General features: G+C 37.0%; 1 protein-coding gene and 1 pseudogene across 1 annotated transcript; both read left to right on the top strand.

Moving 5' to 3' along the window:
• Positions 1-4,348: 4,348 nt before the first annotated feature.
• Positions 4,349-12,765, top strand: LOC136252047 (3-oxoacyl-[acyl-carrier-protein] reductase FabG-like; annotated as a pseudogene).
• Positions 12,766-17,189: 4,424 nt separating this feature from the next.
• Positions 17,190-27,293, top strand: LOC136253443 (uncharacterized). Its single transcript, XM_066046117.1, has 5 exons — positions 17,190-17,311; positions 20,697-21,088; positions 21,420-21,452; positions 24,522-24,756; positions 27,022-27,293. Exons 1-5 carry the CDS (start codon positions 17,220-17,222, stop codon positions 27,074-27,076), a joined length of 807 nt encoding a protein of 268 aa, XP_065902189.1. The 5' UTR covers positions 17,190-17,219; the 3' UTR covers positions 27,077-27,293.
• Positions 27,294-27,687: the final 394 nt, after the last annotated feature.

The raw sequence follows: 27,687 nt of genomic DNA, 5'->3' as shown, positions 1-27,687 counted from the left end.
ATGCACACAGTAACTATAATTTATACACGTAACACCCAAAGGTTAAAAACTCATGGCATAATTCTGGATTGTATACAGCACAAGTTACCATGATATCCAAACTAATTTGATGTACACTGATTTTATTACATTGGTCTTCTCACACTGAAATGAAGCAGTAAGTAGATTCAGTGAATTTCTATAGTGGTATAAATGCAGTTAATATACTAACGTGTCTAATGATATTAAACTATTTCATCCATGAATGGGCTTAATATGTAGCTATGCACGCCTTCCTTTACAGTGTTAATTGCCACCATTAATTCTCAAGCAGCAACCACAGGTTTCTACAAATAATTTAGATTTAGATTGTGTAGCTAATCTGTATCCAACACCATGTGATGTGCTTATTACATGAAGATGCATAATGGCTTCAACATCTTATTACTATATTTGGACATGACAAATTCGAATACCTTATAGTACTAGCATTGCATAATTATAAAAGGAACGCATGCTTCCATGACTTAAGTCTACATGCTTTATGACATCGTGTCACTGAGCGTTGCACTATATGGTGACTAAAATACTGTTTTGACAAGTGTTTTTCTAGTACGCTAGGACTAGAACTAAAAGTAGCTTTAGTACAGCCGCCTTTTCTTTTTAAGAACTAGAACTAAACTATAATTCCATTACAATCTAATTGGAAAACTGGAACTATATTAGAAAAGTGTTGCTTTTAAGTTTTTGAAGAAGAACAATTAATAGCTTTATAGTAACAATACAAAAACTAAACTAAAACTTTAACTACATAGCTACTACTGCAACTGTTTGGAAGGAACCTGATTGGTGAACTGACTGTCTGGCACATTAAAGCCTCACTTTGAAGTACTCATTAAACTATAAAATGATATTTGTAAGAACAAAGGCAACCAGGCAACACTCCATTACTATCTCAAGTGGCTTGTAATATTATTTTAGCAACCACCGCTCTGGTCGAAAGAATATTTTCTTCTGGTGGAAAGGTGACAAGGGGAAAACAAAACCACGCGACAAACAAAAACAGTGAAATAGAAAGAGGGATCTTCTTACATAGAAACAAGAAGTATTGTAATAGGATGTTTTTTTTAAATCTTTGATTAAGTTCTACTTCTCAAAGTGGTAGAGTATGATAATTCTAATACACCTAGTTAGTGATCAATCTTTTAAAAGTAATGATCATGAATAGGTATTCTAGCATCAGTACCGTCAAGAGTTAATAATAGTTATTAACTCTTGGTACTGTACTATAACTAATACTTACTAAATTGTAGGTACTATAATACTAACTTATATTGTTTCAGCCATGGATACCAAAATTAATACAAACTATTATTGTTTCTAACGACGAATACTAGAACTAATACTAACTAAAATTGTTCTAAACAATGAATACTAGAACTAATACTAACTTTAAATATTTCTGGCAACTGAACTAGAACTAGAACTGTACTAGAACGTTATACCTTTACTATTTGACAACTAGCTAACTCTAAATTTATATACCGTACGTTCTGCTCTATCATGTCATAAGTCAGAGAAGAAGCTAAAAGAAAATTTGTTAATTTGCAGTCAAATATTCTGCAGTCAAGCATGGATGCATGTACTTGATACAAACATATAGGTAGCCGAAAATCACAAACATCTCCCAAACCACTCTATGCAGAAATACTGACCACACATACAGGTTAACCTTTGCGCACAAAAACTGATTGGTCAAATTTATAATAACTGTAAGTACAGTACAAATCTGATACTAGTGATCATGTGAAGCACAATATGAATTACATATGCGGTTTTATTTATATAACTATTTGCTTTAATATACAACATGCTGAATTACAAAGTCTATGCACTGCATGTGCCAATGGCCTAACTGAAATTGCAGTTAGTTATAAAGTGATCAGTTAATGATATATTCCAAAATCATTGTTGCATGCACATACAACAGTTCAAACTTTTCCTACAACGTGCACCCAATTGGGTAGTTTGGGGGTGGTTTTGTGACAAAACTGAGGAAGTAATTTATGCTGGAGGCATGATCACTTTGCATTATAGCTATAATAAGTAGACCATTAATAAATTGATAACTTCATACGCTAAACTTTTCATTGATTCAGCCAAACGTGGTCAAAGTCTTTCCCAAAGGTTGGAGAGGGGGAAGTTCTGTGAAACCCTTGGAACCCCATTAGTTCACCACTGATTTGAAATAGCAGCCGTATTGCATGTGATTGCTTAAACATTTATAAGTTTTATTGTTGAGTTTCTGTAGTGCTATATATAGCATTATTCTTAGCATGTTCTGTTGAACATGTGTAGCTAAACTGGTTGTCCTTTGTTGAGCTACTTCCATGTAGAACTAAGTGACATGAAAGTTATGAAATGCAACCACTCATATAGCCTTGGCATGACTTTCCAACTCAATTACTGCCTTAATTGTGAATAAGTTTAGCACAATTCAAAATTTGGTAGGTGCACAGCTGTTTGCACGGCACAATAATATTTCAGGTATCAAACTTGGATATCAGGCAGTTATATAAAATAAGACAGACTGGATCACATAATTATTTTTACAACTTCTTTTACTCTAAAAGCTAAGTTGTGACTTGTAGTATTGCTATTAGCACTGTAATAGAATTATTTTTAATTTTTATTTAATTTTTCTTCCTGGGCTAGATGGACTGCTCTTGCCACCACCCCCAGCACTAGGTGTTAAAGTGCTGCATGGACAGCAATTTCAGGATAAGGTATAGCTATAACTTTTTGTAGCAAAGATACAGTGTACAATCTTGAAAAACAGAAACCATAGTTGTTTATTCAGTCAGGCAGCTACACAATTTAATAAACTGTTAGGAACCCAACATTGTATATTGCTAGCTATACTGAGATAGTACTTCCATCCATAGATATGTAGCTAGTGCATAGGTAGCTATAGCTAGTCTAATTATGTTTAACTTTTTGAATATAAGATTTTTTGATTGAAAATGCTATCCCACAATCGAGAACAAGCAGTGCAGGGAGTCAAGATCTCGACAATAAAACACTTTTGAATGATGAATGCTGGCAAGCACATGAGTTTGGTCACTTGATTTTGCAACTGATTGTGGTATGTATATGAGCTAATAAAATCACTTAATTCTTCTGCAAAACATAATGCAATATCAATAAATAAAAGTTAAAAATTACTGGAGATGGAGGACTGACTTTATGAATTATGGTCTGTCATGGTTTGTGTATATGCATAAATATATACATTTAGCTATAACTTATACTCATGCACACGTGTATATAAACCTACTAAACATTCATGGCTAATATGTATATAGCTATAGCTAACCATCACAAAATATAATTGTATTATGGCTATCTTTAGCATCACAATTAAAAGTTCAGCCTCCTTCAACTGATGGTGGTTGCTTTGGTAGATGCAGCCAGCCTAGCTGCATAGCTTTCTTTGTGAACTAATGGCTTTCATTCTATCATTGTTAGCTATTTAGCTATATACACTTAGACGCACTAGCTAGGTCTAAAGGCTTTGAGTTAAAGTAAACTAGATTTTTCAGTTGTCCTGTAAAAATTGTGCATGCATGGGGCTCTTTACTATATACACACTATACCATGTGATATCATAGAATCATAGATCCTCTACAGGATCCATAATAGCTATGCTCAGATTTTTATTTTTTAGTGTGCCAGGGGTGTGTCAGCCAGCCAACTGCAGTGACTAAGCAACACTCATGAAATTAGACACAGCGATACTGGTTTACCTGGCCTTATGAGTGCCTGCAGCCATATGCATGGCCACCCGTTCATCGATTCAGTTAGCTAGCCAAAAATATTATTAACACCATCATAATTATGAGCAAAATGTAATACAATTAATTAGGTGCATGCATGTGAGTCCTTAGGCAGCATGTGTCCAAACATATAGCTAACCGACTTGGGTCAGTTGTGGCAGAAAAATATGAATTTAAAATTTGGTAGCTACGTATATTAAAAGCAGTCTAGGTTGATTGTCAGTTCTGGCCATTTCATTCAAAATCCCTCTAGCACGTGCACTTGCTTTAGAAAATGGACAAACTTTGATCACTGAGCCGGACAGCTGATCACGCAATTAGTACTTCGTTACTAATGACAACCAACAAGAACCCACAATCGATCCTTTAATTGTTTTTATCTTACCTTTAATCACCCGCTGGAGGTGCCACTGATAACTTGTAAGGGAAGTTTCAGCAATGGTAAGTTGCAAGGTTCCATTTGAGAGAGCGTTCCGTTCCGTAGAATAGACCCCACCTAATTAATTCTGTGGTTTCAGGGAGTTTTGGTTTCAGTTTTTATAGCAAAAAGGTTGTCGATGTCTTCTGAAAACGGGAGCCTAGACCAAAAGCGGCCCACGCGTTTTGAAGGAAAGGTCGCGTTGATCACTGGCGCGGCTGGAGCACTTGGGAGCACTACAGCACGATTGTTTTCCCAAGAAGGAGCTTTACTTATACTTTGTGACCTTCCTAGCACTGAACCAAAACTACAGCAGCTAGTCACAGAACTGTTATCACTGGGTAGTCCAGCTGTGATCTGTATTTGTGGTGACCTCACTAATGTTGAAGATGTGAAGAAATCAGTACAACGATCGAGGCGTGGACGAGTTCGGAGGGATTGACATATTGTTTAACAATGCCGGTATTTGTCCGACAGCTCCACTGCAGCTGACAGACGAGGAAATGTTTAAGAAAGTACAAGATGTGAATGTGTATACTGTATTTCTGATGATGAAGTACGTGGCCAATAAGATGGTTGAGTTAGGCAAAGGAGGTGTTATTGTAAATACATCTAGTCTTGCTGCAATAAATAGTAATGAGGTTTTGTTTGCTTACTGTGCTTCAAAATTTGCGGTGAGTGGAATGACAAGAGCTGCAGCAAAGAGCCTTGCTAAAAACAACATTCGTGTTTGTGCCATTGCTCCGCACGCACTTGAAGGTAGTAAAATGGCTGATGACGCCCTTGATGGCATAGCAGACTTAAGTAAGTGATGTATACTTTAATAGTACTAGTGCACTTTATAACATTCATGTAACTAACTGAGTAAAACCCTCACCATTCTTGTTAATGTTAAACCAGGCGTTTGCAGCCAACTTAAGCCTGTGCCAGCATAATAAAAAGCATAATAGGCTAGAGTGCTATGCCAGTATAGTGCTAGCACATTAGGTGGATATTTCAACTGTGGAGCTTAAATCCATGAAAATAGATCGATACTCCCTAATAAAGCAGTCAGTAGAACTCTCAAATGCATCGATACTCTATAATAGAACAGTCACTTTGTAGTGAAATACTCTAATAGAGCATTCACTGATTAAAATGTTCCAATGAATTTTGCTAACCTGGAGCATAATAGGTTTTAAAAATTGGGGAAATTCCTGAAAGTATTTTGGGCAAAATTTGGAGTATATTTGACTTGGGCGGCTGAGAACTAAGCAATGACTCTACAGATTAACAATGACTCTAGATCTAACAATGAAAACTACAAGGTGTTGGTTTTAACCTTACTGAACAGAATAACCTGGCTGCTTTTGCCAGTTTATTACAAGGGTGCTTTTGGAGAATTGTGTAGCAACTATCCTGCTTATCAGTCAGACACATTTCAGGCTTCATCACAGTTTTAAGTGTCTATAAAACCTGTATGTTTACAGCACTGGTATATTGCACTAGCACCGGTATGTTAATCACTGCTAAAGCCATGATTAACATACTCTAATAGAACAGTCATCGGGTCATGGAATATAAATGCATGTTTGACTGATCAAGCATTTGAAAATCAGACTTGGAGATATGTAATTGCTTACACTATCAATATGCTGATTTGTTACTGGGATAGGCAGCTTATGCTGATATTATCCCAGGGAGCTGTGGAACATTACAGGTCCAGAGCATACATACAATTTACATTTTATATACATACAACAAACTTAAGGTATCATTAGTCCAGCCATTAAAATCATGATAATCTATTAGAAAAGAAGTTAATTGAGTCAGATTCTATGATTTGGTGGGGTAAATTGTTCCAGTCACGAATGTTCTTAGGAAAGAAACTCATCTGGTAATATCAAATAGTGGTAATATCGGGTGTTATAAGCAGGGCTGCCCAGAGAAATTAAGGGGCCCAGGGCAAAGAGTTAAAGTGGGGCCCTAGGGGCAAGGAGGGTTCCACTCTGAATCACAACTTCAGCCTAACTGTAAGTCGAAGACCAAAAACCCAATTATTAGACCTGACCACAGTCACAAAGCTAGAGGCTAAATAAAGCAGTACATGGCCACCATTTCACACCACCATGACAAACACTTGTTTTCTGGTTCCAACAGGTGTCTGCCTTCTGTGCTTTGCCTTTCCTTTTCTCTTTATATGGTCTACTTCCTGCAAGGAAACCATGCCAGAGAGTTCATTTTCTGTATCACCACTTTCCTTAGAGGAGCATATTTTGATATTACCACAAATCATTTGAAGTGCTTACACTACAGTAAGAGGAAGTAAATGCCTGTAGCTGTAGCTACTTATAAAACGATTAGATTGCTACTGAAAACAGAGTATGACAACCATGTCTTTAGACAATCAGAGCAGAGACAATGCCCACAATGTAGCTAGGGTTAAGTGGTTGTGAAATTTTGCTACTTTTACAATTCATTGTATGGTGCAACATATCATGATTATTATACAGTACAATAGTACTGTTTAGTAGGTGACCACAAAGATGTGGGCGTGGCCCATGGAAAAACATTACCCAAAAACCAGGCTCACTTTTCCTAGACAACGATGAGCAGTATAGGTTAGGTAAAACTAAGGCCGAACAAGCCTTTGAAATGCTTTCAACAAATTACTACAGAATTTTAATTACTTAATAGAATTTTCTAGTGACTGACTGACTGACTGAGTAACTGACTGACTGATGCCTTCAGACAAGTGTAACTTGCCTACAGACAAGTGTAACTTAATAGCGGCTAAGGCTATACTGGCTTGAATTTTTCACTGCTTTGGCCAGAGAGGTTCCTTTTGGCATACCACAGTATGTACATACAATGCATTCTTCATGGACTTATCAGAGTCCTCCATTTTGTCCCATTCATCTTTGCTGACAGCGAAAAGTGTCAATTTGGCGGTAGCACGTGATGGCTTCCCTTCATAACAGAAATCGTCTGTATTTTTCATAGTGGCTACTTTGATTGTAGAGGTGTATTTCAAACAGTTCTTGATTCGTACTGCTGTGAAACGGGTTGAACATAGCCGAAAACAAAGTGCAATGGCCGGATACTTCACATTTCAAACGATAATTGGTAGCTGGGGCACGCCGCTTTCTTTTGATGCAGTATGCGTGGATTGCAGAGGTGCTTTTCGAACAGTCCTTGTTTCGTAATGTTGTGTAACAGGTTGAACACAGCTGACAACGAAGTGTAATGGATACTTCATATTTTATATACTTCACTTTTCAGACGATATTGATATAGCTGGGACGTGAGGTGCCATTTCTTTCTTTTGATGCGGTATACGTGGGTTCACCAGTCATAATAATTATTACAAAAAAAAATTAACAAACAATTACACAAAAAATTGGAATTTCAACTAGAGTAGGGACTATAGCACACTGATAAAAAGTACTGAAACAAGTTGGAGTAGTCCATGATTACTAGTAAATCACAGTAAAACAATAAGAAGTGTCATATCCCTACTGTGCATTTCTGTTATGGTATCTTGAACACAGTAGGGATATAGCACTTCTTATCGGTTTTACTGTGATTTAATATCGTGCACTATATACTCCAGCTTGTTTCAGTACTTTTATGAATGTGTTATGGTCCCTACTGTAGTTGAAAATTCCAGTGATAACTATCACGATGTTATAACTCAGTAGCATTGTATATGCAAAACATTGTATGAATTATTTATTTTAACAAAACAAGGTAAAATACTGTGTACAACTGTTCAAAACAACATCACGCTTATTTATAATACACATCTTAACATCACGATGTTCAGAAACAGTCCCAATTACTCCCAGAACCAATATAATATCACAGCTATATAAAGTTCACAAACTAGTTCATTATCAAGTTAAGAGTAAAGTATGGGTTCCAGTGATAAAAAGTACAATGAAACAAGATTGAATGATGGAAATGGGGAACTGTAGCAAGAACAATACCAACCAAAAGAAAATGTCTGATAGAGATCATCATGTCCTACATTTGAACCATTGAAATACTCTATTAGAGCAGTCATTATGTAAGAACATTATGAACAGTCAGTCATATAGGGGATTTTCACATTCCTCTAGTTTGTAAGACTAATTAAGTTCAAAATCATAATCAGTTTATTTTTTGGATATAGGAGATAGATGTTTGTTAATAGCAATGTAATGTCATGATGTATGCTTACATGTAGCTATTGTTAGTCGTTTGCTTTGACGAAGTGTTAATTGTAATGAAGAAGTGTCATGTGTAAAATAGAAAACAGGCACATAAAATGACACTGGCCAGGACCATCAAATTGTTGCCACTGGACTTCTACACATAGGCGGCGGAAAGGGGGGGGCTAGGGGGCTGAAGCCCCCCCTCAGAATGATCTTGGAGTGGGGCTGAAAACCGTCATAAAGATCGAGATACTCTAATAGAGCAGTCACTCTAATAAAGTAGTCAGTGTGTAGCGAGCTATGTAAGGATTTTTATGTAGTTTATCAGCTAGAAATGGTAGCTGGTGAGGTGAAAAGCTCTTGTCAGTTGGTTGTGACCTTTTTTTTTTTTTTTTTTTGGTCTCGCCTTACCAAACTATAGAAATAAGTGTGGGTCAGCCCAGCCCCCCCCCTCATATCAACTACTTGCTTCGCCACTGCTTCTACATGCAATCAATTGGTTCCAAAGAAGTTATAATTCATGAATCAACTACAGGTTGACCATTCTCTCAAATTCTTGATTGTTCTATTAGAGTAATTAGTAGGGCTGTACCGATACTATATTAGTATAATTGGTAATGATATCATGGATATCAGTATAGGTGATTTATATCCCAGTGCATGGGAGTATAAAAGTGCTGCGCTGAATGATAACTGCCATACAGAGTGACTCTGCTATATGCTGTGTGATAAGTTAGTTCTCACCCAGTAACTTATCATCCTACTTGGACTAGTTTGTGACATCATAACAGGTATTGTTTACCAATGGGCCAAATTACCAAATATGGTACCAAGAAACATGACAACAACACGGTTAATCCTTTACACAGTCACACTATACTATTGTGATGGTCCAAAGCAAAATAATGTCAAGAAACAGTCTGTAATGATATTCAGTCCAGCCATCAGACTGGTCAGTCCCAGCAGTGTAAAGGACCAACCTTTGCTGGTGGTTATTGGAGAAGGTTGGAGTAATGAACTAACCTTCTCCAATAGCCTCCGGCTCCATTCTGTCTCAGAGTAATCGTTGTCACATGTTGAGTCTTTTTAGCCCTTGTATGCCACATGTTGCCATTCCACAAACCCCAGACAAAGGAGAATCTTACCTGGACACTGCTACCTAGTAAAGTCATCCATCTCCATAGTTATAGCCTGTATGTAGTGTCTCTCTAGTAGCTGTAAATTAAATCTCCACACATTCAATACAAATGATATCTTGTGCACATTCACTAACAGGAGCTTATTTTAATATCCATCATATCCCATGCACTGGGATGTAAAATAGTTATATCCTGTGTACTATTGTTGTGGTGAACTCTAATGTAGCACACATGGTTGGAGAAAATGGTGCAGCTGTTCATGATCCATGGGTCAAATCCCAGAGTAGGCAGTTCTGTTGTCACTGGATATTTTTGGTACCACATTTTTGTAGTTTCTTTTTTGACAGTTGATATGTACTTTTTGTGTATTGCAAATCAGACCAGTTTGTTACTGCAACACTTTACAAACAATTACTGGTAACAGTATAGCACATGGTATTGTATTTACCATAATTACAGTAGTCATTTGTTAATACTTGTATCTCAAAATATATGGGATATCAGTTACACTTTTGAAGTATTGGCTCCTTCTGCATTATTGGTTCATCAGAAAACCTGTATCAGTACTAGGAATAAATATCAGATCAGATGTAAAAATGTGGTGTCTGTACGGTCCTAATTATTACGTAGTGCAAACCGACTGCTTTATTAGAGTGTTTCAATCATTACATTTTTAGTGGAAAGATCCACCAACGCTGCTAAGAAACCGGCATTTTTTGTTGTAGAAGTAAAATGGCCCTTGAATAATTGACATGATGGCTTTTATAAGGTATTTTCTATTGATCGTTCTCAGTTCCTATCCCATTCCCAGTTCCCTACCAAAATAGATTTTTAGAATCGAGTGAAATTTGGACCTTCTTGGTACATTGTATGTAAGAAATTGAAATGTGCATTAATTTTGCATATTTTATGGTTTGCACAAAGAATCTGAAGCTCTCAAAATAAATGATATGAAAACTTAGCTGAACTTCAAAGGGTTGCATGTGACCTTTTCAGCAAACAAATTGCCTACTTTAGTTCACACAATTTCTGAATTGCCTAACTGTCCAGAGAATGAGTCAGGGCCGCCCAGAGAAATTAAGGGGCCCAGGGCAAAGAGTTAAAGTGGGGCCCCTTGACCCAAGTTATAAGGTGAAGACCAAAAAAAAAAAAAAAAGGTCACAACCTGCTGGCAATAACAATAACTACCCAGCACCAACCATATCTCCTTATCTATAAGCTTGCTACACTGCTCCTCTGAAGAATACTGTGACTGCTCTATTAGAGTATTTATATCTGACTGCTCTATTACTAGAGTATATCGATTTTTAAACAGGTATTCAGGGGGCCCTTCATGGGGCCTCCTGGGGCCCCTTTCAGGCTGGGGCCCGGAGCAAAATTCCCCAGTTGCCCCCCCCCTGTGGGCGGCCCTGGAATGAGTTACCAAAGTTTCATACTATTATGGTGAGTAGTTTTGGAATTATATCACTAGACAGTCGGAAGAATAAAGAAATCGATTTGTACAGTGACTACAGAAATTAAATTACAGGTGCTTACATTCACAGCTATAACTTTTGTTTCCATTGATCTAAAGAGTTGGGATTTTATTTAAAATGCTCACCATGAATTGGGGGTATAGTGAACCTGGCTTGGGCATACAAATAATAATGAAGGCTTAAATGAAGAACAGCCGCATATGTTTGGAAAATGTAAGGTGATTTGCTCAAATTTGGTATAAATGTGCTACTGCATGCACCACTAAAAATAAAAGTGTTTGCTATCCCGTTTCAAGAAGGAGGTGCATGATGTTGTCCTGTCCTGCAATAACACACTGGTGAGGTGTGCCAGTTTTATTCTTGACCACATGCAAGGCACACTATCATGTGTCTTAATTCATGTATCTGTTGTGTGTAGATGATTATTTTTTTTGCCTACATAGTGATGAGAGCTGATCCTAACCAAGATAAAGAAAAGGTGAAAGCTAGTGTACTTACAGCAGTACTACAAGTGAGTGTCTAATATTGTACTATAAGGTTATGTGTACCAAATTTTACAGCGATTCCTTGCCTTCAATGGCGTCCACTGTATGAGTAATTAACAGCTCAGTATAAATAGTCCTTTTAGCATGTATAACATGATAGATGGTGGGTGGGGATGACAAAGAGGTTAATGAGGAAGGTTTATGTACAGGCCCTGAGTGATGGGTTACAAGGGCTTATATCGGGTGAAATATTTCAATATAAAAGTTTTCAACCAATACCATCAAACAGCCTAACTGTCTTTGATCATCTCCACATTAGCTAAAGGCATCAGACCACTTGTATAATTCCAGGTATTAGATATCAACAAGCAAGTTTGGTCAGTTTCGACAATAACAGCATATTGTCGTGTGTGATTAAAGTAAGTCTCCAGCCATGGGCAGAATCTGGTCTTGTGTAGTACACCAAAGTGAGAATTTGAACTTTCAAGTATGTAATGAAAATCCCCACCTATTAATTTGTCAAATAAAAGGGTACACCAAAGGCTAAGTGCCTGTACAAGGTGGTCCCCAGCAAATGCAAAACTAAAACTCACACAGTGACAGTACAAAGCAATACAATTACAAAAAAACAAAGGACATAGACATACAAAAAGAAGTTAGACAAAAACAAAATGAACAAAGTTTTGATTTAAAAGTGTTGGACAAGGATAGGGACAAGATGTTCATAAGGTATGCGGTTCCAGAGGAATGGTGTATTGACAAAGAATGAGTACCTGTAAGCATTTACTATTGAGGTCCTAGTTGTCAGAGTCAGCAGATGGGATCGAGTAGGAAGTTTGTTAAACTGAAAATAACTGTTAAATGCAATTAGAGATGAATGGAGTATAACATTAATACTGTATAGTATTGTCGACAAAGTGGTAGTTATTTTGTTGAAGGAATGAGTTTTCACTACCTGGAAGTCATATCATAGATGTGTAGCCGTCGACCTGTAGTAATCACAATTTGTTCTTTTATAGACAACTCCATTGGGACGTCTCTGCCACCTAAAAGAGGCAGCTGAAGTTGTGTTATTTCTGTGCAGTAAAGAAGCATCTTACATCACTGGTGTTGTGTTACCTATTGATGGAGGAGCCAGTGCTTAGTGTACACCAATCCACCAGTGTAGTTAAATATTTTACTAGTTTCATGACATGTGCACGTGTGTGTGTGTGTGTGTGTGTGTGTGTGTGTGTGTGTGTGTGTGTGTGTGTGTGTGTGTGTGTGTGTGTGTGTGTGTGTGTGTGTGTGTGTGTGTGCTAAACAAAATGTATGTACCACAGTTAACTATAGTGCATGTATGTATTTACTGTATATCCTCAAAATAATGTAAAATCATTAAATATACTTATGACCCAGGTTTAGATAATTGACCAGGTCAGCCTGAAACATATAGGCACACTGATTATACTGTATGTGTGTTATAATTATTGCCACATTACAGAAAAGATTAACAAACTATATAAGGAGTGAATGTCTTGAAACTAAAACTGTGTGGAAAACATTAAGTGAATATTATACTAATCTGACAAATGGGAATTTAGTATAGCCGGGAAATTGGAGAGGTATCTAATGTTTTAGGTATCTAGTGCGGTGACACTCATGGATGATATTTTATATATCCCACTAGACACCTGTAGTGAGCAATCTACAGTAGTAGGCACCATTCTATTATGCTTTTAATTTTATGTAATATTATGCTACTGCAGCAACAGCAGCAGTACACAGTCTATTATGCTCAATACTATTTATCCTGAAGCCTACAGGCTTATTGAATGGATGATTTACTTTTTTGCTTGTGAACAACTGTTTAAAGGTGTACTGAAGTACTGTTGCCCATTAACTACTTAATATATATGTGGTCATCTTACCTATTATACTGTATCAACTCAGTCAGTGGGTGTCACTTGGGATTCAACCACAGCACAACTTCTTGTACATCACATTGTTAATTTCTATCATAAATTATATATCAAGACACACAATAGTGTGTCGTGCGGCCCAAGAACCCGGCGCGCCACACTGTGGGTATATTACAGGACGTATACAAATACAAAAAGAAGTGATATCTAATCAAAACAGCCAAGCTGTAAAAAAAGGTGCGGCCCCTAAAAAGGCCATGGTGAAAAAAGATGTGAAATCCAAGGTGGCGGCCAAGAGATGGCTGTAATGGTAGGTTAACGGTAAAAATTTTAATAGCAACAATTCATGTGAATTTGTGTTTCGGCACCAAATTCACTTGAATTGTTGTTATTAAAATTTTTACCATTAACCTACCATCACAGCCATTTCTTGGCTGCCACCTTGGATTTTACATCTTTTTTCACCATGGCCTTTTTAGGGCCGCACCTTTTTTACAGCTTGGCTGTTTTTGATTAGATACGTATATATATAAAGAGAACATTTCAGTGCTATTAATTAGAGCTAATATAGAATAGCTTAATCTAATTTAGTGCTGTCTATCCCATATAGTCTCCTTCACAGATCTTCTTGTGACACAGTTGCAAGTGTGGCCGATTTGTGAAAACCTGCCCATCTATTCAGCTATGTTGATGTTCATGTCTGACCATATTTCAAGTCCTCAGAATAGGCCAGATCGATACTGGCAGATGTAGGACGATGTGCAGTAGAACGATGACCCCTCAAACACATAATGGCTGATCTTAATAGAGAGAAGCAAAGTCTGCATCTCATCCAGTGCAAACACCAACTATAATTCATTTCCTGCTTGTCAGCCAACATGGAAGCAAGTTTCTTATACACTGTGGTTGCAGTCAGTCCCATACCTCCACAAGCAGAAAAGTCCAGAGGAGAGAAGCAAGCTCTCTCAACCTCTCTCACCCTCTCATCATAAGCACATCAGTCACCCTCTGTTCTATATCCACTGTAGTGAGCTTGTTCCTTGGGCTTGGCTAGGTCTATGCCAAAAAAACTGCTCATTATTGTAATTTGCTGCTGATGCACTTCTGCATTTTAATATGTACAGTTAAAAGCTTTGTTACAATGTCTTTAACTTAAATCTAGAGGCATACACTGGTTAAACTATTTTAAAAACCAGCTAGACCTGATTATAGATGCATGAGTTTGAGGGTTTCACTAGCTGTGATGAATAGATTTGAATGCTGTCAGTATTATACATATTATATTTAGCTATAGTAAATATTATAAAAGCATCAGTATAGCTAGTCCAGACAAACACACACACAAGTAAGCTTTAAAAAGTATTTGTCAGTATGTCAGTACTGACATAATACTATGCATATTTTTGTGGTAGCTATCGGGTGACCAAGGAACATGGTGATATTACTGAATTGTTATTTCTCTATCATCATCATCTGTGCACTATGCGTATCATGTGGCTAAATCGCTCATGACGTGTAGCTGTAACTGCATGCACTGAGAACCTTTACATCAAAGCAGTTATTCCTTTATTATTTTGCATGGATCATCCATGCAGATAAATTATGTCAAATTTGTTGAATATTTGGACTCCTTATAGTTAGCTGGCCCGATGATCCAAAATTATCGGACTACACTTTATCCCACCGTGCATGCATGGGGCAACTGATATTTAAGAATATTATAGCTATACTGAAATATTGTCTCACCCCATATACTGTAGATTCATCACTTGAAAATTAAATTCCAATAGCTATAACTAAAGATTATGGTATAAGATTCAACGTGTAGTTAGTTATATATACGGTGAGGTATGTTGAGCTGTGTAGCCAAATAGTTTCCTAGGATGAAGATATATATAGCTACTATGCACTGTGTCTGGTAGCTGTTTTTCTGTGTTTTAGATATGCCACTGTTCTCTGTGATTCCCTGAGGCTACATCACGAAACTAACCACAGTATATACTACAGTGGTTAGTACTACAGTTTTTACCTACCTCACTTATCATGGTCCATGCATGAATCAGGGCTTAGCCTAGCTCACTTCAATAAATTGGGCTGGCCAGTCTTACTAGTTAATATTTTATGTTATGTTTAGGAAGCTGTAAATCCAGGAATCTGGTGGTACCAGCAAATTTATCTCTTAAAATAACAAATCTAGTGCACTTTAGGTAAAGTAGCAGTTGAAACATAAAGCTCTTTTATGAGCTCTTTTATGGTAAAAAAAAACTAGTGAAGGTCACTACTAAATGTAGTGAAGATTGCTACTAATGTCTGCCACAATACTCACTATTTTTTGTGTAGTGATCATGATGTTCACTGCTAATTTTGTAGTGATGTTCACTGCTAATTTTGTAGTGATGTTCACTGCTAATTTTGTAGTGATGTTCACTACTATTAACAAAGGGGTATGCATAATTTGGGTAGAACTACACTTGTGGCAAGCTAGGACATACAACATGATAAGTACAGTAATTATTGTCATCAAAAGTTTGAGTGAAGATGGACCAGGAGATATTGTTCAACTGTCTCTTCAGTGTTGCTAAAGATTTAAAGGTGGCAGTACATTCCATAAGCGTGGCAGACGGTTAAAATAAAAGTGGCGAGAGAGTTGTATTTCGATAATTATGAATTAGCTTGGAATGAGATGATGATCTAGCAGAACTGTTGCTGTTTAAATGGACCCACTTGGAGGTGTCAAAGTGATTCTTGATGGATTTAATGAAAAATAACAGGTCATTTAGTTCATAGGTAAACTTATATGAGGGGGAGCATCGACAGCTTTAATAGTCTAGCTCTATAGGATGAAGTATAATCATTAAGAATGTACTTTGCGGCTCTCCGCTGAACCCTGTCCAAAAGCTGGATGTCTTGAACAAAGTAGGGTCACCAGATTTGGGAGCAGTACATAAGTTGAGAGCGCACCAAGGAAATATATAATTGTTTCTTTATCAAGATACAGTTAGTTGTAAAACTACAAGGAATTAAGCCTAGCTGTTTGTAAGCCCTGCAACAATGAGCAAACCAAGAGAGGTCAGTAGTTATCATGATCCCAAGGTCTTTAATCAATTTTCTCGATTCAATGTTGTTGTTGTTGTGGAAGTTCTGAGCTGTACTATTATTGTTGCACCAAAAGTGTAAAACAGCACATTTGGAGCAGTTAAATGACAACACTGACCAGTTGCTGGCTATGTTAAGGTCCTATTTATAATGCTGAAGTCTTCAGTAGTCTTAGCTGCACGTATGCACTTGGTGTCATCAGCAAATAAAAATAGTGAAGGAAAATCAATCATTGATGCAAAGAATGAACAAAAGAGGACCAAGGATATCAATCCCAGCTGCTTTACTGGCATCCAAGCATTCAAAAAACTTCCTTAGGTCACTACACAGTGTCGGATATATTATATTTGTTGGCTAATCCAAAGCTAGCAGACCAGCGCCTGACTGCTTTAATAGAATACATGACTGTTCTAATGGAGCATCTCGATCATAGAAGCATCTCCAGGCTGGTGGGCCATGTCCCATGCTCCTGACCCACCCAGCCGCTGGCCTACTTGGGCCATGGCCCCACGAATCAAGGTAGACACACGGTAGAAAGCTACTGGGATAGCTACTACATCATCAATTTTATCATGATCATCAACGCAATGAATACTTAATACTGTGTAGAAGGAATGGCAGTGGTTAAACATAACGCTCCACACTCAACACAGTATTAGCCAATTCGATTGTGGTATACGCGGCGGTATTAATTTTGCGTGTTGTTTGAGGAGCCATGGTGTTAACGAGGACGTCGGTGGCCTATAACTCTCGTGTGCTACTGCTAAGTTTGTTCATATTAGCTACGATATTTCAAGTGCAAACTGAGTAAGAAGTCGTATGTGCCTGTCGTTTGTACAAATCATTTGTGACGTTGTTTTTGTTTGGGATGGGGGGGGGGGGGGGGGGCGTGCCGTAGGCGCGATATATTGTCCTATTTGTAATGAGATTCGTACACGTCTCGTTCGTAGGCCTTTTACCACTTGGTCCTTACTAATTTATGTAGTGTATTTAGAGATTTATTCAGCTTCTAAGAAATTGACTAAGTAAATTAGACGAAGAGGTGTGGTCATAAGAATGCGCCGCATACGCAAATTACTTATTTATTTATTCATTGGACAACTGTCCCTCTAGGGACCTGCAAGGAGGTTAACAGTAAGTCTGTGAAGCAGAGAGTCAGAAACCTGTAACTGAAAACTATGCTGAATGTAGAAAAAAATCCCAGTCCAGGCGGTGACTTGATCCACAGACAGCTTCCCAGCCATTTTTGTGGGGCAAAAGAAATACAATGTCAATTGGTACTTCTCAACCAAGCAGCGATAAAATGGGTAGTTTGAGGACTAAAACCATTAATAAACTCAGGCACGGTAAACCAAGTTACTTTTCAGATGCTAAAGCAAGTTTTTAGGAGGTAATTTAAATGTTTTATTCATAATCCACCTGTACAGAAAAGTCACCTCGTTATTCTTTTTCAACAAATCCCAAGTATTGCTAAAGTATGACTACAAGGTTTGTATTTCGGGTAGTGATTACTTGATGCAGTACTGCATTGTGCAGAAACAATTTTCCCTACATAAATCTGGATTGCACATGATGTAATATAGTGCCACGCCTTCTTGTTACACCTGTCTTATGTGACCAAATTTTACAAAAACTGATCCAAATCGCACATCAGGCAAAATCAAAGTGATACCACTAGTGGATAGGTACACTATCATGCTACTATAACAGACATCTTTTCTGGTAGTCTGTCGCCGTCTGCCCCTTCACAAAAAAGTAAGGGTCTGGTGAAATATAGATACCAAATCGTTTCTACCGCCCAGATTTGGCAGTAGCCAATTAATGCGTGTCTTGGAAACACAATGATTTTGTTCAAATTTTTTTCTGACAGCATGTGGGGATCTGTCACAATTAAAGTCATTCTCAGGATGCATTCCCAGGGTAAATAGTAATAGTCAGCGCCTATGCTAAGCCATAAAAACTTTCACTTTTTGATAAAAGCACCAAATTTCTTATGGGGTTTGTAGCACATGTACTAAGTGATTTTAGAAGGTGAAAAAGTCCTTTGGAACCCTATTTTTTGATAAAGCTATTTATTTACATGGAAGGCAATCGATATCCTATTAGTTTAAAGGCTGGATCAGACCAGTACAAAGCCTGCAGCTGCAACAAATGGTCCATTAAAAAGTCATATGAAACAAATTGTTTTGTCAGCCTGACAGTAAATAAGGGGTTTTATTAAAGTTTTGCATTTCCATTACACACAGTTCTGTAGTATCATGTACAAGGATCATCCTGATGTGTATCATTATTGAATGATGGAGTTTTACAAAATGATTTAAATCTCTCTGTATATACATAAATCAAGCAATTATCCTTGCTATGTTGATCAAATTGCAGAGGTAACTTGTTGTTTGGTACATTGATACTGATATTCCAATGATTTTATGTTCACCTGTAACCAATTAAAACTTCATTATAACTTTTGCTTTGATAAAGAAATAATGCACATCAGGATGATCCTTGTACATGGTACTACAGAACTGTGTGTAAAAGAATTAATGTAAAACTTCAATAAAACCCTTGAAAATAGCATTTTCACAGTTATTTTGTCTGAAAAAAACAATTTGTTTCATATAGCTTTTTAATGGGTAGGCCATCATGTTGCAGCTGCAGGCTTTGTTTTTAAGTGCATGCATGCTCATTTCTTGTACTTAGTCATGGTTGATAAGTGCATGTGAACAACCACGAAACTCCAACACGAAGTTCAGCTATACTAGGGACTAAATGGCAATTGCTAGAGGTCTGTTAGTGGTACATGGCATAACTTTTGTGGTACATGGCCAGCAATAACCCTTTCACTATGCTTACCAAGCAAAATAGTCTTCTGGAACTTGTGCTCCATACAATGAATTTGTTGACTCCAAAAACATTGATATGTGTGGTGACTGTAAATCACACCAAGGCATAATGCTCACAATGAGGTTCTTTCATTAGGCACATACACTTAAAGTATGTTAATTATTAACTTTCTGTGAAATTGATTTAAGCAGATGCGCCTAACAATTACAAAATTTCGAAAGCAGATAGAGAAAGAACGAGAGAAAGTGACAAACTGCGAGTGCTAGCATTGGTTTTATTTATTGTGTCAGTACCACACAGTGATCAAGTACCAGTGACGTTTATCTTGTCCAGAAAGTAAGTTAACAGTAATGTTTCATTTTTGGCTTTGCTGATTTTTGTTTGATGAATGTGGTAAACAATTACCACAGGCTAGACCACAGATTAATAGGAATTTAGTAACCCTGCCATGTGTTTCTTTTTCATGCAGGCATAAAAGATATATATATATATATATATATGTGGTAAAATTTTCTAATAAACTTTCATCATACTTTTTTCTAAACTTGTGTATATCTGGGATCTCCTATGCTTAAGTCTTGGCTCTGTTAAACACACCAGATAATGTGTGTGTGTGCTTGTGTCCAAGGTAGTCACTGACCATGATGTGATGGAATAGAGGATATGCGCAAATTATTATTATTATTATTGAACAAAAAAATGATCAATATAATATTAGTGGTGTGCCCAAGAATTTTTGATGGTGAATGACTATCGTGAGTCCCATACAAAAGTACGGGTAGCAAATGCAGCTCGGACTATAACTTGCCACATGTACTATGGAAGGGGCTCCTCCTTTCAGTGACGCTGTTATACATGTAAAGGAATCTATCTCTCTGGAGAAACTCTTGTAACTGGTCTACCTTTTGCAATTCACACTTTCTATGCCATACCTACAATTTATTTGTGTACTGTCATGACGTAAGGATTAAACATCATGTTTTTATTTCAATCGTAAGTTAGCACATATCCTCTATAAAGGGGCCCTTGCTATAGTTCAACAACAATGCACACATCATGCTTGCACCCTATGTTATTCTAATGCAATTGCATTTGGACATAACTGAACCAGGTACTTGGCTCGGGTCCCTGCTATTGTCTGTGGACTGTCCGGGACCTATTACCTGACCTAAATTTGAAACTTGTGAATATGGGTTACTCAGTAATAAATAAATGCTCCCATGAAAGGTTGGGATATCTCCAGACAAACGGTGAAGAGGCGTGTGCGGTTGTAAAGTGTGTGTGTGGGTGAGTGCGTGCATGCATGTGTGCATGCATTCATATGACTTATTATTATCTCCTCTATTTGTAGGTGTGTCAATGGTACTCCATCAGGATGTGCTGATATACTGAGGAATACTAAGTTTTTTCCACCGTCATCAAGAGTGCAAGATTTCAAAGACCTAAAAGAGCTTCTGGAAAATGTTTTATTCACTGACGACCGCTGCAGAGCAACATTATCATTTTCTGCATGTTATTTTGCATTTGTTCCTTGTTCTAATTCCCTTCCTGAGCCAGCCTGTATGGACAATTGTGAACTGATTGATGCTATAAGAGAGTATTTTTGTCCAGATGAGTTTCGGCTTGTTTTGAAGATCAATAATTCACTGTCACGAGATCTGGGCAGTCTTGATTGTAGGCATCCATCTGTGTACCTCAGAACAACAAATTTTTCCTCAAATTGTTTTGCACTTGACAAGCTAGGTATGTGTGTGTCGTGTTTGTGCATGCATATGTGTGTGTGTGTGTGTATTAGTTGTCCATAAAATACATCATGCCTGTTAATAGCATGTAAAATTGGTTACTGCATGGTGATGCATTGAATTTAATTAACACATGTTTTACTACCAAGTGTTAGGGTGTACGTGCATAAACAATCTGTGTGTTTGTGTGTGTGTGTGTGTGTTTGTGTGTGTGTGTGCATTTACTCACATGTATGTAAATGTACGGTGTATATGGATACAGAAATTGTGTGAAAGAGGAGCTATGTGTAAGGTACATACTGCATAAGTGGCATACTGTTTCTTTTTTATAGAAGAACTGTTTGCAGAAGACTTTCAAGAATACAGTAAGTATATAATTGATTACTAATACCTAATCCAAAACAGCCAAGCTGTAAAAAAGGAGTGCGGCCCTCAAAAAGGCTATAGTGAAAAAAGATGTGAAATCCAAGGTAGCGGCCAAGAAATGGCTGTGATGGTAAGTTAATGGTAAAAATTTTAGTAACGACAATTCCAGTGAATTTTGGTACTGCTTGGTCTTGGCACAAAATTTACCTGAATTTTCTTTATTAAAATTTTTACCATTAACCTACCATCACAGCCATTTCTTGGCTGCCACCTTGGATTTCACATCTTTTTTCACCATAGCCTTTTTGAGGGCCGCACTCTTTTTTACAGCTTGGCTGTTTTGGATTAGATTTCACTTCGTTTTGTATTTGTATACCCCAAAGCCGGCCTAGGACCAGCTTTGGGACTTTTTAAACCTATATTTTTTCTTTACCACAGAAAGAAGAAAAGATGAAGCAGATGTTAAACACTTTAAATATTTCTAATCAGTAAATGTACAAATTACACATATAATGCGTATATTTATTACAGAATTATCTACATGGTGGTTTCTTTGTAACTGAACACTCTACAAGGTTACTTCTTCTAGCTGATGTCTCTACAGGGTCACTTGTTTGTAGTTGAACTCTCTACATGATAGTTTCTTTGTAGCTGAACTCTCTTGAGGGTAACTTCTTCTAGCTGATGTCTCTACAGGGTCACTAGTTTGTAGCTGAACTCTCTACATGGTGGTTTCTTTGTAACTGAACTCTCTACAAGGTGACTTCTTCTAGCTGATCTTTCTACAGGGTTATTTGTTTGTAGCTGAACTCTCTACAAGGTAACTTCTTCTAGCTGATCTCTGTACAGGGTGAATTGTTTGTAGCTGAACTCTCTACAAGGTGACTTATTCTAGCTGAACTATCTCTTTCTGTAGTTGAACTCCCTACAAGATAACTTCTTCTAGCTGATCTATCTACAGAGTGAATTGTTTGTTACTGAACTCTCTACAGGGTGATTTGTTTCTAGCTGATCTCTATACAGGTTACTTGTTTCTAGCTGATCTCTTAAATTCTCTTCAGGGTTAGTGCTCTATTAGGATGACTGCTCTATTAGAGTATCTCGATCTTGCACTTGCTACGCCAAGTTGGATTTCGTGTTATAACTCCGTGGCTTTAATGATGATGATAACATCTTATTGATCATTAAGACAATATAGTATACAAACAGCGGCCTAGACTCAGGGTTACGTACACTGATAGCCAGAGTGATCAGTGCAGGAGCCCTGGCAAGACTTACATTACTTAACTTACAGTACAAAATTATAACTACAAAGTAACAAGGTTCAGGTCAGGAAGTCCAATAGACCCCACTTAGGGGAAGCTCTAGAAATGAAAATTCTGTAATAGCAGGAGTTGCAATACGAGCAGCCTGCTCAAACAGTGACCAGACAGTTTTCTTTGACACACAACAAGCAGTAGCCACTTGAGCAAGTGTTTCTGGCATAAAGTGACCCAGACATCCTATCTCGATAGAAATGAGACCAACAACTAATCCAGTGCATTGAAGATCATACAGTAAAGAGCCATATCTATCTTCCTTCCAAGCTCTTGCAGCCAATGCAGCCAATAAGTGTTGCTGGGTATTAGTGGGAACGGTCAGCTCAAATAGGTAGATGGAATCCTTAGAAACCAAGACCAAGTCAGGTCTGCTAAGGGAGGTAGAAAGTTCGGTGGGGATAGTGCTAGGAGGGCTGACACTGGCAAGATAACCTGGAAGGTCAGCATAAAGTTTAAAAACTTCTGGTAAATGCTTTTGAAGCCCATGTCTGATTCTTCTACACCACTGAACAGCCTTTCTAAGATGATTACTCCATCTGTACAGCAATTTTCAAAGCATTACCCCAAGCGGTTTTTCTGGTAGGCGTGACAAGTAGTAGTTTTTTATTAGCTAATCTCGATTGCATAATTGTTACACACTGTTGTTTTTTTTTGTTGTATCTTCCTGGTTTTTAGCTCGATTTCTTTCAAACCACAAAAGGTTTGAGGTTCAATAGTTAACCTATTCACCCACCGATTTTCAGCTTCTTCCCATAAGCGGTTTACCCTGTAGGCGTGACAACATATTGATGTTATTTTTCGTGAATAATCGCTAATAACTCTTTGCCTATTTATTGTATTCCAGCCAAAGTTGGTACCGAGATGCACCGTTATACCCCCCTTCTGTGTGCAAAATTTCAAGGCAATCCGATATAGCGTTCGCGTTTTATAGCAGTTTTTGTAAGTGTGCAAAAAGAGGAAGAAAAATAATAAGAAAAAAAGAGAAGAAACTAAGCCAATTTATGAAGTTGCATATCTCGGGAATGCCTGAGGCGATTTTGCTCAAATTTGGTATGTGGGATACTGAAGTTAGCGGGTGTGTCCACAGCAAAAGTGTTGTGTTTCATCAAGGCAGCACAGAGCTACGGAGGTGCGAAAATTGCGTTTTCATTCTTCCTGTCAATATACTCATGGGTGTTGTGCGCCGGCTTCTTGGGCCGCACAACACACTACCATGTGTCTTGATAATTGTATTACTATTGTGATTTCAGTATTGCATAATAGTACTGTATGTATGCATTTCTTATGCCAAAAGCATTTCTCAGTGTAGCATGCATACAAAAAAAAGCTGTTTGGTTTCATATTTATGAGCATGTACATAATTTATATGTTACAGTGCACCTCACTATTGAGTAGACCATTTGGCAAGAAGATTGTTCATTATATTGGTAGTATTCAATCACAACAACATGTACCGTACATGCACATACAGGTACACAGAAGAAAAATTTGGTGATCATTCGACTCACTAGGTTTTAGCTAACAACATTTTGGCAAATGCCAATTGTGTTGATTATAAGCCTTATTAAAATAACAAAACAAAATTGGAACATTTGGTATATAGATTAAGCTGCGTCCAAAAGTAGTTAGCCTTGTACAAGTTAGAGACATGATTTTTACCTCTGTGTGTGTGTGTGTGCATGCGCGCATGCGTGTGTCCGTATGCGTGCGTGCGCGTGTGTGTGATTCATTCAATCATTTTCCAATTAGAAGCAACATTAGCGTCATCATCACCTACCACAGTTCAATTTGGTGATCCTGATGATGGACATGTAGTTGGTATAGTGATAACATCACTCGTTGCAGTCATCTGTATCACCGTGCTCACTCTACTGCTAATACGGTATGGGTGTAAAAGAAGAATTCAAGAACGTTACGAAGCTGTGCTCATTAAACCAGACACTGCTCCATTGAAATTAAACATCTATGATGATTCAGTTACAACGTATGTGTAATACACAGCTTATATTATTTCTCTATGATGTGTAATGGTGTAATGAACCCTATGGGACCAACCAATGTGTTATGCACTAGAGCTACTGTGGAACCTTAACTATGCAACTAAAATATGCTGGCGTCCTTATGTTTTATATATGCACATACGTATCTATGTACACAGGGTTAGCAGCTCATTAACTAACACTTTTAATGCATGTATCTGAACTCTGAATTTTAAAAGTAGCTCATTGAAAATTTGTTCCTTTTTATTAATTGCACACAACTTTACAGACACAACTTTACAGACACAAACATTTCAGGTATCAGGTAAACCCTCAGGAGGTTCAAATGTCTGCATGAGGTCCCATTGTATGTATGTATATATTGTATCAGCTGCTCAGCATAGTGTACGTATAAATATCTTTGATGTTTGTATGTACTTGTATTATTTGTTGGGCATGCATACACCTTTAACTTTTACCATTACCAAATCTTGGATATACACTCAGCAACTACAGAAGACAACTACTGTATAGCCAGAAATTTTTGAGTGATGAAACTTCGTGAAACAGTGTAAAATTCTATATTCAGAATTACTTTAATTCACGAAAGTCTAGTAAACGATTTTGGTTAGGTAATAAATAACCTCAAACATTTCACAATTACAAGCTATCATTGCTCACAAAATTCGTGAAAATTTCATCCCTCAAAAAATTTCTTGCTATATGGCAAAATCAGTGAGTTGTTTTACAAAAAAAAATATTCATTGATTATACAATGATTTCAGAATATTTATACAGTACATAGTACAGTCTATTGGGGTGATTGCTCTGGGACATTGGAAACAGTGAAAATTGAAAACTGAAATTGAAACTGGAAACTGAAAGACCAAAATTGGTCAAAACTACATAAAATTGTACACTTTATTAGCTACAATGGTCATGTGAAGTAGGTCCAAAAATAGCTTTAGAAACAAGCCTCAATAATCAATTCTTGTTTTTTAACCTCAAATTACAAGATAATGAAGTACATCATCATAAACCAATCTGGCTATAAAAGATCATAAAATAAAATAAAATAAAGGTACAGCTATATAGTTAGCTAACCTTAAGCTCAAGGCCACTTCATTGTACAAACTTTGGCCCAGCTCTAGCTATATGGTGTAGCTACTTCAACTTCTCATTAATGCTGAATCATAATTTTGTTACACAGTGGCAGATCCTTTCAAAATCTAACAGACTTTGCCTGTTCCTAGTACAACCTTACTGTTACCCCCATTTAGCAGCCTCATCATGACATCAAGAGTGTAACTCAATCATTTACAACTTATGTATCTACATAATTATGACTTTATGAGATCACCGATGTACTATTTCTAGACTTATCAATCAAAAACATCAAATTGCCATTTTCAGCATTTACCATTTCATATTCTTTTTTTATCCAGTACTTCTCTACTTCAAAAGGCTTTAGTCACATGCTCTCATCTAACAACTACACTAGACATTCTAGTTTCAATAGAGTTCCTTGCTTGTGGAATGCCATACCAATAATATCATTAATAGACAGCTGAAATTCTTCCTGTTATAAATTATTTCTTTACTGATTTTGATCCCAGTAACTCGTGAACTTTACATTCCCTGTTTTAAAATTCCAGTCTAGATACTTTAATAGTATCTTTAAAATTATAATTGTATGTGTATAGGTAAGTACCATAGTTGCAATTACTTCCATGTATTCCGGCTGTGGGTACAGATTTCCCACAGACTTTTAAGGCAAACTTGGCTGCGCCTATTAAATAAAAATTAATAAAACAGAGCTGGAGAGAAGACAGGATTGATTGTGACAGTAATGGAGTAGTGTCATAGCTGAACTTGCACCTTCCCAAAAGTGTTATTTGTCTACAAAGAGTGTCTATATATTTAATGTACATAATATAAACATTAGTAGTACAGTGTGTAATTTGTGACTTAGCACACGCAAAATCCCTTGCTAGAAAAAGATTCTAATTAAACGGTTGTCTGTTACGCATATTTTGTGTGTGTGCACGCGGGTGTTGTGTACATGAATGCATACTGTATGTGTTCAATGGTATGTAAGTTCACTGTTACTCTTTACCAGAATTGTCATACTGTCTGAGTTCTTGTTTCTGAATATGCATTGCATTATCTGCACTAACACCAAAATAATGTTAGTTGTCTTAAACGCAATCTTGTTCAAAACATAGCTACGTACCTGTTGATGTAATAATCAATGTTGTGTCATCTTCTAGCACTACATCGGACTACACAGACGTTGGGACTGAAACTGACAGTATGATGTTGTGAACTCATCTAAATCTTATATGTATAATATGAAATGTGTTTTTGAAGATTTTTATGTATAAGTTATAATATATGTATTGTTTTTAAAATGCTAATTATCAATGAGTGATAAAGTCTTGTAAAATTTTTTTTAAAAAACTGTTAATGTATTTTACTATGTGTACCAGTATTGATTGTGTTGTTATACATTGTTGTATGGATCATTATTTGGTTATTGTGACATTTATGGATTGATTATTTTAGAACACTGCGTCAAGTCTCCAACTGTTAGACTCAAAACATAATAATTTGTGGCTGACAGTTGTATTTGAGGTACACCGTGCAGCATTTTGGTAACTGAATTGGATTGAAACTTCAGCAATCACCAAAATTCATGTTGTGCCATTTTAAAGGCAAGTACTAGTAGCATCATCCGCATTTGCATTCATCTGCATTCAATAAACCTGCAGTATATAGGCTTCCGGATAAACAGTATTAAGCATAATAAACTGTTTACTGCAGCATAATATATTAGAAGCATAATAGACTGGTGCCTATACAAGATTGCACATGCACAGTTGCAGGGATATATAAAATAAGTTGTTCATGAGTGTCACTGCACTATAGAGACCTAG

Source organism: Dysidea avara, chromosome 4 (genome assembly GCF_963678975.1).
Source record: "Dysidea avara chromosome 4, odDysAvar1.4, whole genome shotgun sequence".
Lineage (NCBI taxonomy): Eukaryota > Metazoa > Porifera > Demospongiae > Dictyoceratida > Dysideidae > Dysidea > Dysidea avara.
This window is presented reverse-complemented; position numbering and strand designations above follow the sequence as displayed.